Here is a 19,797-nt window from a genome sequence, read left to right on the forward strand (position 1 = left end):
AATCGGAGTTACATCTATTTTAGAGGATTATTTGGAACTCTCTTTTACAATCTTAAATATCGGGGCGCCTGGGTGGCTCAGTGGGTGAAAGCCTCTGCCTTCGGCTTAAGTCATGATCCCAGGGTCCTGGGATTGAGCCCCACATCGGACTCTCTGCTCAGCAGGGAGCCTGCTTCCTACTTTCTCTCTGCCTGCCTCTCTGCCTACTTGTGATATTTGTCTGTCAAATAAATAAATAAAATCTTTTTAAAAAAATAAAAAATAAATAAATAAAATAAAATTTTAAATATCTACACTTTTTGATTCAGTGAATCCAGTTTCAGGTAAATATTCCTCAGAAATGCACAGATACTGAAGACACATATTCCAGAACAATGCTGCCAAAGGAAATGAGTCATATGTGATTTTAAATTTTCTAGTAATCACGTTAAAAAGGTAAAAATAGGGACACCTGGGTGGCTCAGTGGGTTGGGCCTCTGCCTTCAGCTCGGGTCGTGATCTCAGGGTCCTGGGATCGAGTCCCACATCAGGCTCTCTGGTCAGTGGGGAGCCTGCTTCCACCTCTCTCTCTCTGCTTGCCTCTCTGCCCATTTGTGATCTCTCTCTATCAAATAAATAAAATCTTTAAAAAAAATAAAGGTAAAAATAAACAGTGAAACTAACTTTAATAATATATTTAATCCAGTTTAAAATACTTCAGCACGTGGTCAGTATTAAAAATAGTTATGAGAGGGTTGGCATAGTCAATGGAGTGTGCAACTCTTGATCTTGGGGTTGTAAGTTCAAGCCCCATGTTAGGTGTAGAGACTACTTAGAAATAAAATCTTGAAAAAATTTATGAGATATTTTGCTTTTTTTTTTTAATGGAGTGTTTGAAATCTAGTGTGTATTTTACTCTTAAAAAACATCTCAGTTTGAACTAGCTACATTTTTAGTACTCAGCAGCCACATGTGGCTAGTAGCTACTGTTATGCATGCTGCAGTTCTAGAATGTATGTTGCCACTTATTACCAGAAAATCTGATGCAACTAACTTATTAGCCAACCATATACTAAAAAATAAAATAAAATTTGGTATTAACAAAACAAACATAATACTTGCATACAGTGGATGGAGATCTCTAGGTCCTGTGGGAAAGGTCTAAGATATTTCGTGGAAAAAGCAAGTTGTAGGAGCACCTGGGTGACTGAGTCGTTTAGGGTCTGCGTCCTGCTCAGGTCATGATCCCAGGTTCCTGGGACCAAGCCCTGCCAAGCCTGCTTCTCCTCTCCCACTCCCCCGCCTGTGTTCCCTCTCTCGCTGTCACTCCTCTGTCAAATAAAAATCTTTTTTAAAAAGAAACAAAAACCAAGTTGTAAAACAATATATGAAATTTGGCCCTATTTTTATTTTCACACATAGATGAAAAAATATATATAAATATATTTTTATATATTATATATTTGTATATAATATATAAATACATATATAATATATTAATATACAATATATTATTTATATTGTACATTATTAACATATATTTTATATATTATACATAAGTATATACATATATATATGGGGGTTAACATATACATATGTTAGTGTATACAGAAGAAAAAAAAGAAACAATGTAGAGTATGGGAGGACCAATACAACCAATGGGCCAAATCCTACCTTCTGCCTGTTTTTATGACGTTTTATTAGAACATAAGCATACTCATTTGTTTATATATCGTGGATGTCTGCTTTCATGCCAGAGTTGAGTAGTTACCACAGACTGTATAGTCCACAAAGCCTAAAGTATTTACTACTTGTCTTGTTATGTAAATGATTTGCACAACCTTGTTCTCAAGGAAAATATACTGAATTTCCCACTAGTCATGTCCATGTGATGTCATCTTGGAAACTTGCACTTTTTATATAGTCTTTTTTAATATTCTAATTTTTTACAGTAAACATGCTTTTTCATTAGGGAACAATGTAAAGATTAAATATTTTAAAAGGAAAATACCTCCATAATCAACCATATCTGGACAGTTTACTAGATTTGTGTTCCTGGAACACAGAGGTGCTCATTTAGATAGTGCTTTCTAATTGTCCATTGTGAGGGGTTGTCTTTAAAATTTGAGTTGATTAGAGTCTCTGGCGGCACTTTTGGAAAATGCAGCCTCCCTCTACTCCCTATAAACTTAGTTTTGCAAGCTTCCTTGACACTTGGGTAGGGGATAGGCACGTGTACCGTTTCCCTAAGATTACATTAAGCTCTGGTGCTCCTCAGGATATCTGCCTCTCTCATTGTAGCCACAGTTTGTGTATACTCATAAAGGCTATGCTTTTTGCAAACCAAATCAGCCATACTTTCCTAACACAACAGATGCCACATATTTTCAAGTCATCTCATTTCCCAAAGATAATGTGGTCAGACCGTGCTTAGCCTACCTGAATGACCAGCAGAGCACATGGTAGGAAATACAGAGCACCAAGATGAGAAGAGTTTGCTTTAGTAAGGCACGTGGACACTCCCATTCTAACCTGTTTAATAGGCAGGCCCCCTGCCCCATCCCCATGGTTCCCATTCTGCCACTGTTTCCACAAGTCCTCCACATAGGGAAGATCTAAATTCAAGAAGGCAGTATATTTTTCTCTTTCAAAAGATGACCCCAAAGTTGTTTAAATTAAAATATATAGGAAATACCTAGAAAGTTTCAGGACCAGGCAAAGACATGAGACTTAAGAATGACATTCAACTATTTTTTTTTAAGATTATATTTATTTATTTGACAGATGGAGATCACAAGCAGGCAGAGAGAGAGGAGGAAGCAGGCTCCCTGATGAGCAGAGAGTCCAATGCAGGGCTCGATCCCAGGATCATACCTAAGCCGAAGGCAGAGCCTTTAACCCACTGAGCCACCCAGGCACCCCAAGAATGACATTCAACTATTAACTAATATTTACTTTGCTCAAATCTTTATAATTTTTAATTACAATTCTTGTTGAGGTCAGTAATATGCCCATTTTACAGATAGGGAAGCTAAAGTACAGAACTACCACATATGTTAGTTGTGAGAAGGAGGATTGATATGTTGACTGTCCACTAAAGTATTGCTTCCTTTGGTATATAACTCTTATTTTTCTTCATGGTCATGTTTTGAAAAATGGGGTTTGGTAACTCAAATTTTTTACTTAAAATATTAACTTATTAAAAGAGATGTTACTAATATTAAGGACTAAAGTTTAAAATAGCACTTTACCTTAATCTCTTTCAGAGATTCAGGTATTCAGTGAATACCTGCACTTCCTTAGATTGCCCAAGGACATTGCTTATAGGCCAAGTGGCAATTCGTAGCAAAGAGGAATTAGAGAGCCTTCAACCTGTGAAACACTGTGGACAGGAGCCGTGACCCAAAGTCATCAAGCAGCTGGTAGTGGTGACTTTTGCTGACTCCTGCTTTGTCTCAGTAGAAGCCAAAACATTTTCTTTAACATCTTGTCTAGTTCCTGAGTTATTCACTGAGAAACTTACAGTGTTTTCTCCTCTAGCCCCTGTGCTGGCAGAATGAATTTACAAGCATGCTCTCCAGCATGCAGCCAGAATGTGCCCCAGGAAATAAGTGTAGGCTAAGGAAGTTAACGGGACAGCATTCACATGAGGAGCTGTGCTTCTCTAATCTGTAAATCTTCACTCATATTTCGGTTTTGCTGCTTATTGCCTTATGTTCTTATCTTGAAATTTTCAAATTTATGTAGTAGTTAATGGTGGTGGTGGTAGTGGTGGTCAGATGAACCCATGTGTATCCTTAACGTAGATGAATGATTATTAAGATTTTGCCACATCTTTCTTTCTGTGGTGGTGGTGTATGGGGGGGGGGTGTGCTAAAGTATCTGAAAGTAGTCTGTAAACATCATTGCATTTTATCTCACAATACTTTAGTCCACATGTCCTAAGAACAAAGATATTCTCTCATGTAACCAATACCATCATTGTATCTAAGAAATTGAATAATAATTCCGTAATATCTAATCTTCAGTCCTTATCACATTTCCAGTTGTGCCCCAGATTAATTTTATAGGGTACAGGACCTAATCGAGGTATGCATTGGCATTTAGTTCTTATGCCCCATTAGTTTCTTTCAGTCTCTTATTTGCTTAATTTCTTTTAGTCCGTAACACTTAGCCCTGTGTTAAAATTTTCAGAAAAGTCTTTTTTGAAGAGTCCAGGCTTGCTGTTTTGTCTGGTTTTTTGTTTTTTTTTTTTTGTCCATCATACTTAGATTCAGATAAAGCTTTTTTTTTTTGGAAGACTATTACATAGATAATGTTATATAATATTTATTATGTCATATCAGGAGATAAATAAGGTTGAGTGGTTCCATTAATGAGATGGTAAATTTGATCAGATCCCTTAGGTAAGTCCAAATTGAATGTTGTAGTTTTCTTTGACTAACCATATAGCATTGTTTAAATTATTTTAAGCATGTATTATAAGAACAATAAATATTTCTGGTTTAGAAATAATGGTAGGTAGAGACTGCTGCTAAGTAGTGTTTACCTTGTGTGCCCTTTATTCTTTATGTAAGTACCCCAAAGGGCCCTTTCTCAACACATTTCCTCCTGCCTTCCTTTTCATGACTGTTCTTGAATTTTTTTTCAAATAAGCTGCTGGTAAGGACCCCAGATCAAGAGGGAGATAAGAATAAACACTTATGGAGGGAGAATAACAGTAGTATGAACACTTACTGAGCCATTACGATGTACCATGGCATGGGGCTGAAGACTTGATGTACATTGTCTGCACAGTAACCCTGTTAGGGGTAAGCTGCATTGTTTCCCCATTGAACTTAGGAAGCTCAGGCACAGAAAGATTGCAGATCTTGCCTAAGGACCCACAGCAAGTAAGTGGTGGAGCTAGGGTTCTCACCCAGGGCTGACTAACCCTGGAACCCATATCTTAGTTACTTTGTGTGCTCTGGTACCATGTCGGGTGCCAGGTATCCTCCCAAACGCCATCTGGTGCATTTGCTTGTGTAATTCTCACATCAGCCTATAAGAAACCATCTCAAGTAGATGAAGTTACTTACCCAAGGGTATGTGATATCTGAACCATTTATCCTATTTTGTGGTTCTCTCCCATGTTTCAGCCAAGGTCTTTAACAGCAGAGTGGTTTGTCCAGCGGGGTCCCTTTTCCCACTTCCCAGCACCCACATAAGCAGGAATCATGTGCTGGAAATGAAACCAAGTGACAGAAGCAGCTGCACAAGCAAGAGAAGCCTGATCGGGTCCACATTAACCAGATGACAGGAGTGAGAGCCTTCAGTTACAATTCGGGGACCATCAGTGAGAAATGGGATGACCGTGAACCTGAAATAAAGGTTGTTGAAATAACACTGGTCTTCCAAAGGAAGGCGTTTCCTTACCGTCTGCCCTCTCAGCAGAGAGGATGTGGCACTCTTGTTGTTTGAGTAACTTCAAACCAGTGGTCAAAGCCGTGAAGAAATTCCTGAAGGAAAGTGTGATTGCTTATAGTTTCTGATGCCCACTATTGATTTCCTTTTTAGAAATTTTTTTCAACATCATCCCTGAGTCTATTTATAATTCTAGCATAAGAAACTGAGAGTAGTAGAATTAAAGCAAGTTAACATGACCTCTTTCACAGGCTTTTTGTGAAGATTAAATTTACACACACAGTGTAGCAGAGTGCAGACACAGAGTACACATTCAGTGTGGAAGCTACTGTTACATGATTACGTCATTGCATTTTGTGTTCTCACATGATACGGTCCTGGGAACCTGACCTAAATGAGGACATTTGGCCCCTCAGCTCAGGAAGACAAGCATTCCAGACACTGCCTGGTTAGTACCTAAGTTAGAGACTAGATCTCCCCTAGGGATCCTCTCTGGTGCTGGCAGGAGGCTCCTATTGCCATGGCGTCCATCACACTCCATTTTTCTGTTTCAGGTGGTTAGCTCAACCAACGGAGAGCTGAATGTTGATGACCCCACGGGAGCCCACTCCAATGCACCAATCACAGCTCATGCCGAGGTGGAGGTAGTCGAGGAAGCTAAGTACGTTCATCTTTCATGGGGGTCTTGTGTCCTAGGTTGAAAAGTCTTCTATCTTTTCTTTTCTGTGTGCTGCTCATCTCAGACTGGATTTCTCATGCTTGTGTCCTCAGCTTTCTTCCTTTGACTGTTTTATTTTTTTGCATGGTACCTTAAGGCTGCTTCTGCCCTTCTTTAGCTGTGATTTCTGGGAAGATCATCACATTTTTCTAGTCCACATGGGGCAAAAGACCTAGTGAACTAAAAGAATCGTGGTATAAGAGCTAAAACGGATAGTAGTCATGAGCCTCTTGGGTCCCTTGAGCTTCTTGCTCCCTGTGGGATACGGAGAAAAATCTGCTTATCTGAAATCATGGACCATACTGAACAGCATTTGATGCCTGGTTCTTGGCTAAGAACTCTGCATGTGTAGTCCTGGAGCAAGAGTTTTAGGACCAATTATGTTCTCACTTAAATGATTCTGGAATCAGAGAGACTCTGATTAGTCAGGCAAGATAGTCTCTACCTGTGAGGAAGAGTTTTGGGAGGAGAGGAAATCACACTATTGGGGAGGAGTGAGTCCACTCTCTTTTCTGCTTCTCTTGCCTGTGAATGTGTTGCCCTACCTATACCACCAGCCCCTTGGTGCTCTCTGCATGGCGTGTGGTTAAACTCTTAGCATTTGGGGTAGAAGGGGGAATAACTGCCAAGTCTACTGCTAAAGCAGTGTTTCTATCACTTCTTTCCCTTTTTGCCCCATCCCAAATTCCAATCCAGGCTGAAACTCCAAGAAGATATGAGGTAGGGAGAGAGAAGTCCTTTACAAATCAGTAACTGCTGCCAAGCCTGATATGGACGACCTTTCTTAGAAACCCTTTGAGAACATTCAGGCTATCCCAGTATCTTGTTCTCAGAAGCAGACAACATACGAATAGTGACACTGTGTCCCAGGTGCTCTCTTGAGCGCCAGGTGACCTCAGTACCTGCCAGAACATGCTTACACCTCTGGGTATAAAGTGGTGGGAGGCCATTCGAGACCTGCATTCTCTCTTCGGGCTACACTTTGCATACTTGTCCCCTGCCCACTCCTCTGCTCCCCTGCTCATCTGTATGATAAGCTCACTTTGCTTCCAAGAGGTCCTTTCCTCAGAAAGCCAGGATTTGGGGATTCCTACCCAGTAGGTAAAGAACAACTCAAGGATGACTTGGACTCTCTCTTGTCAAGTCTCTGCTGACTGCAGATAGCTTCAGATGCTCCTCTCCTGGTTTCTAGAGGGCTCTTATGAGCAAGGAAGGCAGGGGCAGTTTTTAATGCCAGGGAGAGACCATTTTTAGTAAGGAAACATGCTCTCTGGTCTCAGAGACTTTGGAGATTTTAATAGTACTCACAGTTTTTCCAGCTTCTGTGACAAAACTTCATTCTCCGAAATAAACAGTATAGTACTTCCTGTCCTCTGGGTTCTCAACCTTGTCTGCACTTTGGAATCACCTGGGGCATGTTAGAAAATATGTATATCTGAACGCTGGTCCCAGAGATTCTGCTTTTATCTGGGATTATGGCCTGAGCATCAGGAAATTTTAAAGTTCAGATGATTTGAATATATGGCCAAGGTTAGGAATCAGGACATTAAACATGTTCTGATTTAAACACTGTCTGGCCTTGAAAGATGGCTATACCCATTCCCACCCCCACCTCACTCCCAGTTCATGTCGTGGCTATTACTTTGAAGGCCAGGCATTTAGTTCTGGATTTATTAGTGTACTTTGTATACCAGGATTGAATGGGCTTTCGTCTTCTGGTGTGTCCTGTATAGGTTTATCTTTTGAACCCATTCTCTCATTTCGTTTTGGTAAATGTGTACACTGATTGTGTATGTGAGTATGGTGTTTGTGTCCTGTGTGTAAAAGAGGGGGCTATTCACACAAACAGGTTGCAATGCGGTGAATTCTGTTCTGGAATATTCTAAACTCTAAGATGTGATGAAGAATGTTTAACGTCTTCCCATTTAGTTAAAAGGACTGCTGTGCCTCTTTGCCACTAGTTCTAGGTTTGGGCCTTCAGAAATGTGTGGAAACCAGGAGGGAGCAGTTGTCTTTGACCAAATGTCATCCAAAAGCTCAAAGCTTAGGGCATTTTGTGTGCTGATTCCCCCAGTGATTTCGTGAGCTACCAATCCATCTTGCCCAGGGAACTGTCAGCACAACCATGTGTGTTTCTTCTTGGCCTTCTCTATGTTTTGGAGGGAGGGGGTAGCCGTGAATCCACCTGCTCGATCATTTTCATGGGAAGAAGTCACAGCTAGAGAAGCACAAGATGTCCCAAACAACCCCTCATTGCACGCAGCTGTGATGCCATTTGTCCGTGCAGCCTGCTTGTGGGAAAAAGAGGGCTGTTGCCTCTGTTAAGATTCACCCAGGGACTGGGGAGATATGTGAAACCTTCCCTTCCAAGTTTTTGAGTTTGGGTTCCTCACCCAGCTTGTTTTGTGTAAAGGAGGAGAGACATAACAGGGTCTTGGTTTTTGTTCTGTTTACGAAATGAATATCTAACTGCCCTTTTCTTCTGGTTATAGGACACATGTCCTTGTTTAAATATGATTGGAAGGGTGGTGAGGCAAGAGCTTTTTGTTAGGGTAAAAATAGGAGTTTTTGGTTAGCAGTTTCTCCTGGGAATTAACAAGAATGGGATGTAGGCCCTTCTCCTGGCAGTTATACCTTAGTCCAGAGCAGTGACCCTTCTTGCTGCTTCATTTCCTACTAAAATAAAGGGTGGCTGAAGCCTTTCCCCCCTCCTCTAGGGCGATAGCTAACTGCCAGCTGCTTTGGTCAGGCATGTTGGAATTCTGGAAAGACTAAGGACTTCTCTTTCCCTCAGAATAGTTGGGAGGTCAGCCTAACATTGTACAGTAAAACTTTGTGTGGGAACCAAAATGGCTCACTTGGTGCTTGATTCAATTCTTAGAGCAGGATTGTTTCCTCTTTCTCCTGCTACCTTTCTGGAAATTGCCCAGGAAAACCTACTCTGAGGTTCTTTCTGTTTTACCTTTCCCCTCACTGAGATACCCAGCTCCCTCCTCTATGCTTCTGTCAGGCACCTGCCCCCTCCTCCTTAGCATGGGGGCCAAGTGGCCTGGGCGTACTCACCGTACCTCAACAGAGGAGGAAACGAAACACAGACACATACTGCATGTTTGCATGGCTCACAGGGAGTCGCTTCCATCTCACCTCTGTGGACTAATATCTCTCTTTCTCTCTTCCTTTCTGTGTTTTTCTCTTTACACACTCTGTAGCTGCCTGAAAATGCTCAACCTGTGGTGAGTCCCTCTCTCCAGTCCACATGCTAGGGGAGCGGACCAGACTGGGCTGGGACTGGCAAAGCCAAACAAAATGCCTTAGGAACACTGAATGGCTTCCATACGCCACCTTGTGCAATAACCACCCAGACTGGGGAACTAGATCCACAAGGTGGGGATGGGGCAGGCCTACACCCAGGAATTAATCTGTTCCTTCTTTCCTTTCAAACCCATCTCATCGCTGTCGTCTCCTGTCAAAACAATATCCCACAGTATCCAGAATTACCTTTCTATTTTTAGCTGAGTGAATTGTCTCCCAAATTAATAGATCAGAGATAATCAGAGAGGGACAGGAGCAGGAGGGCAGGGTTACTATATCAGTTGTTTAGATTATCATTCACAATGTCAGTTGTTGCCAGATAATCTCACATTCTGTAGCTTGGTCCCTTACCTGGAAATTGGCTGCTTTGCAAAAAATCTGTGACTTTCCCTTTTGATTCAGCTGGTTCTTTCATCTGTATAATGAGTCTTTCAAAAAGAGCTCCTTCTTGGGGGGAGAAATGGACATTTTGTTGTTGTTGTTTTGGGTTTTTTTGTTTGTTTGTTTTTCGTTTATTGTCTTTTTCTTTTTCTTTTTTTTCCTGTCAGAGTACATTCAGTAGGTCAAGGGCTGACTCAGCTAATGCAATATTGAAGCCTCTCTTTTCCAACTCCTGGAGAAGGTTCCTTGAATGCCTTCTTAGGAACAACAGGAGCTATGTGGAAGGGGAAGCCCTAAAGAGTCCACATTCAGTGAGGCACATTCTTGCTACAGGAAAGAGCCCTCTCTACAGCTTTCTTCTTAGCTGCTGCCTGTGGCCTTCCAGATGCTCCTGAGCGAGTTGGTCTGTTGTGGTCTGGAATGAGAACCCCCCCACATCGTCTGCATGCATGGGGTTGTGTTCTACATGGTGATAACAGCCTGCTGGACTCTGTGATCACCTTGTTTCTATTTGTCTTCGGGGACTGGGTTGGACACTGGTTTCTGAACCCCAGGCGGTCTAAGCAAAGTTGCCTACAGGGTTCCCCAGGGACAGGGCTATGTGGAAGATAACAAATGGGTTTAATGGAAATAGACTTTGTAGTCTTATGGTACTGAGGAGCACATTTGGCCTGTTTAATCTAACAAACATGTCTGTGTAAATTTGACATTGTCATAGTCTATTTTTTCCTGTGAGAAGTCAGTCGCATAATTCTGAATGCAAATACAGAGCCTGCTGTGTGCTCATCCAACTCTGCTTGGAAGTCTAGGGGGTTCCCCAAGAGCTTAGGTACCATCTGGCTTAGGTGCTCCAAAAAGCTTAGGTGCCACCTAGCTGTAGAGATAAGACATATATACTTGAAAGGACAAGTAGTTCTCCAGGACAATTGTTGTTGTCTCCCAAGCGGTCACTATGGACAGGAAGACTTCACTGATATGGTGGGGCCTGAGCCAGGCATGAGAGCAAGGGAAGTATGTAAAAGAACACTCAAGAAGAGATGAGTGGCAAAGGGGTAGCAGACGGGGAGAGGGCCAGGATGTAGCAAGAGTGCAGTATAGGCGAGGTAGTGGCTCACAGGTCTGGGGAAAGAGCACGTGGTGGCTTGGGACCAAGGAGAATGGACTGATTCTGACTCCAGCATGTTAAGAACTTCTGGTCATCCAATCAAAGAATCAACTGGAAGAAAACCTACGACATAAGAAGGGTTCATCATGCACCTTCCTTCTCTTCAGAGAATAAGATGTCTGTATGGAATTAGTCAGTGGGCTTGGTCTGGGGTCTGACCCAGTTTAACAGGCCCTGTTGCCAATAGTAACCACAGAAACTCGAGGGTCGAAGAACAGATTGTGGGGCCTATTTCCTTGGGGTTAGAATTAAGAAAAGCTTCTGCTACTGCTGAAGCATTAACTATAGTAACTAGCCAAAATTCATCCAGGCCTGAAAACCACAGCTCACATTCCCCTCTGGTCAGGCAAATTCAGCACAGCATGTCAGGTTATGATGTGCTTGTAAGCAGACGTTAATTCTTGGGATTTGCCTTGAAGGAGGTAAAATGAAATAGTATAATTTGAAGTGGACCAAAATAGTATTTTGGACTTCATTGTGATTGTTCCTATTAAAAACACAAAATCCTCATTTTAGCACCCCCCCCCCAAAAGAAAGAAGAATAGAGATTGACTTAAATGTTAATGATGTCTCTGAAAATCATGGTTAATAGGGAATAGGTAGCTCTGTTGAAGTACTGGTGCCCTCATGAAATTTAATTTGCCTTGTTTAATGTTAATTTCAGGACCTTCAACTTGGAAATGTCCATTTTCTAAAACATATATAATAGAAAAAGACCATTTTTTTTTTTAAAGCCTCCTCCTGGGAGAAAACCATCTTAAATAATTGAAAGCATTGGTCATTTTTATTTAAAAGAATTTATTCAGTCTGCAAATACACCTACCGTTTGTTTAGTGACTATATTCACACCCATTAACAGTATTTTATGGGGCACCTGGTGGGCTCAGTTGGAAGAGCATGTGGAGTTTGAGCCCATGCTGGCGGTAGAGATTACATAAATAAATTAACTTAAAATAGTTTTTCACAAAAGCCATTGATACCCTCAGAAAAGCTTTTTTAAGACCTCCTTAAGGTCACATTTGATACATCTAGATATGGTTAAAGGTTATCATTACCTGTATAAAATGTCTGTTTCTGCATTCTAAGAGACCTCCAAATTTTTGATAACCTGTCCTTTGGGTGCCGAAGTACCAAGGGGTCAGACTGAAAACTGAAAGAATCTTAGCTACAGCGGAGAATTTTGGGGCATGGGAAGTAAGCAACAGTTTTTCCTTTTCATATGAATGGTCCTGGCATTAAACCCAGAGGGATTTAAGGAGGAGAACCAGAGACTTTTCTCCAAAAAGCCTTCCTTTCAAGGGTCAAGTTTGCAACTTGACTCCCCCCTCTACCATCTGGCATCTTTGACTCATCCACACCTTCTGGCCCTCCCATCCTCATTTCCCACATGTCGGCTTCCTGGGAAGGACCTGTCTCTTGCACCAGCCATGCCACTGCCCTCATCACCCCCTCCTGGACTTAGTCACTGCCTCAGTGAGAGCTGCTCCCCTTTCCAGTGACAGGAGTAGGAGGCGATGCTGGGGCTCAGGGCGGTGCTGGAACTGTGGCTGTTGCCCGAGGGAGCAACACATGGAGGGCAGGGGAAGGGAGCAGGCCCTGACTTCCACCCTACACAAGGGCCAGCCCTCTAGCCCTGTCTGGTGCCGCAGCAGCAGGCTCAGGAGCTATGTTGAGGACCCTGCAGCCATTCACTTGTCGAGGGTCAGCGCCTGGGCTGTGGTACCAGTCCCCTCCAAGCAGACAGTGGGCTGTGCTGATTTTAGTCAGAGGATCTGGGCTCACAGGTCTCACTAGATTCGGGGCTCCTCCTGCCTGCTCGGGTTGGGTGAGAGTGGAGATGAGGCTGTGGGATGGAGAGAATCCGGAATCCTGCACTGGCAACATCATGAGGTCCCTCTAGAGATGCAGTCAGATTTTGTGGGGGATTTGTCTGCCTCAGTTTAGCTCCATACCTGCTGGCTACTGCAGCTGCATGAAATCATTTTGCTCTCTGTCTTTGGCAGCCCTGAGGACCCCCAGCCTTGTTCTAGAAAAGATGAGCTCTGTGGGCTGAGTGGGAGACTGGGAAACAAGCCTCCTTCCAAAGATGCCTGTTTTGGCCCTGCCTAGCCTGTAGCCTCTGGATGATGAGGTTTGGTGGCTGCAGATTGAGATGAAACAGCTGTTCCCTTTGGCTCTCCTGGCAGACACTGCCCACTGCTTCCAGTGTGTGCACCGCAGACGCGGGTGGCCCTGTGGGTGGGTGCCAGGGGGGAAAGCCATCCCCCACCCCCGCAGTAAGCAGAAGCAGGCAGAAGCTGTTGGAAGCTGCAGGCCTCCTGCACTGACTTGCGCTGTTCTTGTCCTCCAGGTGCTGCTGTTTCTTTAAGAGGAAAAGGAAGAAGACTGCCCAGCGCCACAAGTGACCAGTGCCTCCCAGGAGTCCTCAGGCCCTGGGGACTCTAACTTGATTGCACCTGCAGCTCCTGCCACTTTTCACTGGAAGGGACTCCTCTGTGGGGAAGGGTAGAGATCCAAACCAAAAAGAAGAAAACAGATGCCCCCAGAAGGAGCCAGTGCGGGCAGCCAGGGCCCAGTAGGTCATTGGCCACCCCGCCTGCCTAAAGCTCTGAGCAGGTCCCAGAGCTGCTGCTCCTCCACTGATTGCCCTTGGGGGGCTGCCTGGTTGACTCTCCTTCCTATTGTTTACAGTGAAGGTGTCATTCACAAAAACTCAAGGACTACTATTCTCTTCCCTCCCCGGTAGTTTACTCCTGGTTCTTGCCCCACCCTCAACCCTCTCCAGCATAAAAGCTAGTGAGTTACAGGCTTTGTCTGCTGAAGGATCTCCAGAGGCTGGGGGTGTGGCCAAGGAGGCAGGGGGAAGGTGGCAGGCCTGGGCAGGAGAAGAACCTTCTCCAGCTACCAGGTGTGCCTGGCAATATGTGGCTTCTTCCTCCTCTGTGCCTGTGCAGCCTCTAGCCCCAGCTGGCCACGGGGTGCAGGTTCCTCCCTCCCCTGCTCCCTCCTATGAAGTTACACTGTTGGACACAAGCTGTGAGAAATCTGCAGTCTACTGTCCCTGCGTGCTGGCATTCTTCGCTCCCTTGACAAGCGAACTCTGTTCTCCACATGGTAGTAGGACAATGCAAATTGTTCTGAGCAAAGGAAAAAAAAACTGACTTTATTGCACTTTTAGTTTTTGTTTTTGTTTTGTTTTTTAACAAAAAACATGGCAGATGCATATTGTGTCTGGTTATATTGGGAGTTTTACTTTTTTCTGTTTTGAGGGGGGTGGGGCCAGCCAAGCCATTCAGAGAGAACATGGGTCCAGAGGACATGCTCAGTGGAAAAAGTTGGGTCTGCAGCACCCAGAAGAGAAGAAGCCAAACTCTGTGTCATTCTGAGTAAACGCTCAGGTTGGCAAGGAAACATACTTGAATACTCATTCATCTTCTCAACTGCTGAAGAATGTTCCTACCAGAGCCTCTTGACCTCATCAGCCTACAGTTTGGACACCCTTGCTCTCCGGCACATGGGATGAGCCAGCCAAGCCAGACTGTGACCAGGAGAAGGAGATGCTTGACAAAAAAATTGGAAATAATCAGTTTCCTCCACTGCCAGGGACTTCCAACTAGATAGCCATGTGACTTCCATAGTAACTTGGGGGACAGATTAGTGATGAAAGAGGCACTGCCATATTGCCACTAGTGGACAAGAGGAGGAACGTGAGCCTGCCTTCCAACTTCCAGAAGAACCTCAGGATTTGGTATCATAGGGCCAGGAAATAAAATCAGTGTGTACTGTCTGCCCCAATAGCTGAGTGATAGCATTTGGGCTGGCCTGCCTTACTAGAAAGCACCCACAGATCTCCCAGCAGGTCCACAGCAGCAGGCTGAGGACTGAGCATGTGGGGCTGTCGTGAACAGGAGGATAAGATTGGTTGGTGCTGGAAAATTCCAGGGGAAAGGATACTGAAATGAAAGGTCTGAAATTATCTTCTCAACTGGATGTAGACTCCTTCCAAATAAGATGGCCATGTATCAAGAGCATGTTTTCCCCAGTCCACTGTCTGCCTTCCCATGTGGGGTAATCAGCGAACCTACTACCATGAAGGGTCTTGGTTCTTCATTCACTGCTTGGAAAGTCATCAATATGTGGAGTTAATCTCATTGTGCTCAATTTTCATTTGAGCTCAGCAGCTTTTGCAAACAGTGATCTCACTCCAGATGTGATAGAGGAGAAAGAATCACGTCAGGGAGCAAGGCCTTGTGTCTGGGAGTAGGGAGAGCTAACCATGGAGGACCAGAGGCTGGCAACTGAGTCTGGTGGTTTGGGAACACAGAAAGCAGTGCCTCTGGCTTGAGGTGGAGGGCCCTCTTTTGGACTGGAGGATGTGGGGATACTTTCTGGTAGTTGGCATGTCCTGACAAGTCCCTTGATGCATCTCACATGGAGCAAAAATAGCAGTCACATGGATCAGAGTTTCTGGGCCTTAGCCTTTCCATTGGGCCTCGGCTAGGAAGTATCACTTTATTGGCTCCAGACCCGCTCAGCTCATGTGTAGATCGTGATCTTTCATTTTTTAAAAGTTTTCCTGTATACAGAACAGACTGGGAAACACAGTGTCACATCCCTTTTCCACAAGGATTTTGACTATTGCTTCTTCAATATTACCTAGTGGTTAAGGCAACATCATGGAAACTTATTTCTCAATTGGCATTTGGGCAACTTGAACTTCCTGTATAGTATCTTTAACTTATCCCTTGACTCTCTCTCAAAGGAGGGCAAGGGAAAGTGGTGACAAAGCCTCTAGCATCCTGGCACTCCATACCCACTAAGTGCCTCCCCACCTCTGCTTCCACAAAAAAGCAAAGGCAGTGACCAGCTTGGCTCAGGGCAGGCCCCCCTGCAGCTGGATTTGTGACTTTATTTTGGGCTTAAATGTTTTTAAAGGCTTGCTCTTGAGGGGTTTAAACCTAAGCAGTTATGGGGGGTCCTTCCTAATGCACTGTTCTTTCTCTGCCCCCCCCCCCAATCTCTTACTAGGTATGTGATTTTCATAACAAAGGGTCATGGTGATTTTTCCAAGGCCATTAGCACTCCAAGGTGGTCCCAGACCCCATAGAGATTCTATTGTGATCTTCCTGAAAAATAAAAAGTGAATAAAAAGATTACCTAAGGAATAATTTGGCCATCAGTACCATCCCCACCAGCCCCATCAGGGCTCCCGCCTCCACCCGTTTGCTATATTTGCTTAGCGCTGTGCCTCAGCCAGGCCCCCGAGGCTGGGCACCCCCTCCACCCACCAGCCACCCCAGTCCGCTCACTGCAGTTTTTTGAGCTTTCTCCATTTCTCAACATGGTGCCTAGGGATCTTTTCTTTGGGATTGTTGCGGTTGTTCCTGAGTTAGCAGTAAATACTAACAGCATCTGTTCATTAAAAAACCCTTACTACATGCCACCAGGAGTTCTCCCGAGCTCTGCGGCCCCTCTGGCATTGTATCCTGAGCAGATTGAGGCAGGCAGGGCAGCGATCCAGCCAGGCATAAACGGTCCTTCTGTATGCCCAGAGGATGACCTGCGTCTGCGCAGTCGGGCGTTGCAAGGGTTGAACCCTTGCTGCGCACACGTGCCATTTCCCAGGGATCTCACTCTGGACTCCTCTGCAAGGGCAGGCAGTGTGCCAGCAGCCACTATGCTCTCAGGGCTGCCTTAACATTCTGCTGTACTGAGTCTGTCTAGGAGTAAACAGAGTTTAAGAAGGTACAAGTCAAGGGACGCGGCTGACCTCCAGTTCAAGTTCCATTTCACTCTGACCCACAGGGGCAACAGGAGATGGCAGGTTCCTGGAGTTTTCAGTAGTGATGTTGATTTGCCTGTTTATGTCCATGAACTCCGAGTACAAAGAAACAGCCCCCGCTGGTAGCCAGAAGAGGGTCCATTGCCTCTTTATCCCAACGTAGTTCACTGGAAGTGTATGCTGATGGTGCATATTCAGTGTTGATTCTCAGTGCGAGTAACCATCTTTAATGTCGGAAATATGCAGTGATGGTATTGTATGTTGGAGTGGTTACTAAAGATCATAGCCTTAAATTTTTTGTATGCAAAAGATAGAGTTTATCCCCCGTATCCCCCCGCCCAGTGAGCAAGCATGGCCTGCATTTCTCAAAAACAGCCCAGAAAGCATCTCAAAGGAACGTATTCTTCTGATGCATCTCTCCCAATTCCACCTGCTTCGTGTGTGTCCCAGTCACCTCTTCCACTTTCATATCATCTCCAGTGTCAGCCACGTTAGGGCTAGAGTCCCTCAGATTGGGAGCTTAGAGCACCATCTGGCCAACATTGCCTTTGCCAGTCCACTGCCACCCTCCCCACCACTGCCCCAAGGTGGGTGGGTGAATTCCAGCAACCCTTAGGGAGCCAGTATCACGTGGCACCCCGTCTGGATTGGCCATATGAGCAACAGGCACTTGTCTCTGGGGTTCTTGCTTTTGCCAACTCCAGACCTCTGGGAAAGCCCTGCCTAGAGATTGATGGCCAGTGACTCCCAGTCTTCCCTGTGATGGGTCAGCAGGAATCGAAAAGAGATCCCTATAGTTTTGTTGTCTTGTTTGGGGGCCGGGGTGGGGGGGTGGCTTCGTTTCTGAATCTTAAAATAAGGAATCCATGGCCCTTATGAGGGTTTACAGAGTTTTGAGCAGTTTTTAGCCACAAATAAGGAATCTTGAAAGTTTTCAATCAATTAAGCAGTCTTAAAAACAGGTTTCTCATAACTACTTTTGCAGGTGACTGAGTGCAAAAGAATAGGTTTCTCCATTGTATTCAAAATAGTAAGTAGGTTCCCTGGATATAGACAGTAGTAGTTGACAGATTTCCTTAAAAAGCAACCAGGAAGTCCACCCCAGTATTTGTAGATCAGCTTACAAAGGAAAAAGTGAACGTGTACTCCATATGTTTTTAGTTTTGTTACCAAACGTGATGTTATAAAGAAACCTCGTTCTGTGGACAGAATTTCTTTTGTTACTTTCCTCCTCTTTGTCCTCACAGTCATATTTCCAGTGCCATCACCACCTTCAATGTCTCAGAGCAGAGGGTTATCCATGGTAATAAGTGGGGGGTGCAGTGCACTCATCCCAATAACACACGAGGACAGCTGTCCTGACTGCCCCTTCCCTGCAAACCCCCTCTTTAAGGGCAGGTGAGACATTTTCAGTGTTCCTCTTCATGAGCTCCAGACCAAATCCCAGGCCAGCCCTTGCACCGAAAGCTTTCTTTAAGAGGTTTGTCAATCTGTTAGGAATGTCTCAGGAAAAATGAGCCATTTCTTTGGGGGGAAATACACTTACAAATGGGTGTATGTGGTTGCACTTGTATGCCTGTGTGTGTGTGTGTGTGTGTGCACACGTGTTCGTGCACATTCTCATCTGTGCATTTCACTTCCATAAAGACTTACAGCCCAGGCCACTGGGAACACGTGTTACTGCATATTCTCAGAAGTAAACAAGTGAGCTTCTCGAATTAGTGTCACAGGAAGTTGGCTCTGGGAATGAGCCCCATTTATCGAGCAGAAGAGTAAACAGCAGAAAAGATAAGAGATGAAACCAAAAATATAACCACCCCCCCCATTGGAAAGTAATGTTGATTCATCAATTCCCATTGGATATATTACATGCTCTAATTTATTATATTATTATTTTGTCTGTTTCTTTAATCTTTGCCCATTGTACTTTTAAAAAAGATGTTGGGATTTGATTGCAGTTTTTTTAAGACTAGATGTATAAATCAGCTGTGGAAATCAGTTTTAATTGCTGTGTGGATGTGTCTGATTATTGTTAAATACTTTTTTTTTAAACTTTTTGTTTTATTTTAGATATGTGATGTTTCATAAACCCTGGCACTGGTCACATAGCTCAGCTGTGAAAATGAAACTTGTAGTATTTTTAAACATGAATGTCAATTTCAAGTGTATTTGAATGGTTCCTCCAGGGAGAGATTTGTACACCATTGGGAGAAACTCCTCTGCAGTGGAAGTAGCCTTCTTTGGGGGAAAAAAAAAAAACAAAAAAACAACAACGGAAAATGGGTCTTGATATGTTATCTCAGAGTAGCCCATTTCCTAGGGCACCACGGAAAACACAAATGTGATCTTTAAGTATACCTCTTCCCCAATTTGGGGAAGAAAGGACTCAGTTTGCACCCTTTTTGTATGTAAAATAAAATGTCTTACCTTTCTTGACTAATTTTGGTTTGTTGATTGGTTTGTCTGGTTTTAATTTCCCCTGGGTGGTTTGTAACGAAGAATCCAGCCAAGATTAACTTAGACGTGACTCAGGGCTGATGAATGAAAATAATGAATGAATGAATGAATGAATGAATGAAAATACTTTGGCATTCTTGCTTCATTCCTTTGGGTTGAACATTGCTCTGTCCTGTCAGTCCCTTGAAATATTCCTGGCAGAACTTTGACATTCATGACTCACATAACTGGTTCCAGAATCCCTGTGGTTCTTAGGTAGTAGAACACCTTAGGTAGTAGAACATCAGGAAGTTAAGATAGCTTTGTTATTCTGCTCTACTAATTAACCATCTATACAGATAGAGGATAAAACTATGATGTGCAATTATAAAATCACAAGTGTGTGTATGATATGTATATATAGCCACAGATCAACTGTCAATCGGCATGATTGGCTAGTTACAATTTTTGTTACTAAATTACTACTTAATGATTTTGTGTTTTTTCAATGGTAGGTAAGTAAGCAGAAGACATGTTTTAAGTTCATCATGAAAGGAAAAACTTCACATTTAGAACATTTTATCCATCAGGCTTTTTTTTTTTTTTCTTTTCCATAGCGGT

At 43.7% G+C, this 19,797-nt stretch overlaps 1 protein-coding gene across 18 annotated transcripts in view; it reads left to right on the top strand.

The window, feature by feature from the left end:
- Window positions 1–19,180, top strand: part of CSNK1G1 (casein kinase 1 gamma 1) — a 197,664-nt gene extending 178,484 nt beyond the window's left edge. For 12 of the 18 annotated variants that reach the window (XR_014313405.1, XM_082737254.1, XM_082737265.1 and 9 more), the window contains 2 exons: window positions 5,937–6,043; window positions 13,309–19,180. Coding sequence is in view for 17 of the 18 variants with exons in the window: in XM_082737254.1 (XP_082593380.1) it covers window positions 5,937–6,043; window positions 13,309–13,363 (162 nt within the window). In the remaining variant the exon portion in view is untranslated. Of the gene's footprint in view, window positions 1–5,117; window positions 5,915–5,936; window positions 6,044–9,309; window positions 9,334–13,308 lie in introns of those variants that run through there. The other 6 variants (XM_082737252.1, XM_082737268.1, XM_082737262.1 and 3 more) reach the window with 3 other exon arrangements.
- The last annotated feature ends 617 nt before the right edge of the window (window positions 19,181–19,797 follow it).

The sequence above is a fragment of the Mustela nivalis genome (genome assembly GCF_964662115.1).
Source record: "Mustela nivalis genome assembly, chromosome: 6".
Taxonomy (NCBI): domain Eukaryota; kingdom Metazoa; phylum Chordata; class Mammalia; order Carnivora; family Mustelidae; genus Mustela; species Mustela nivalis.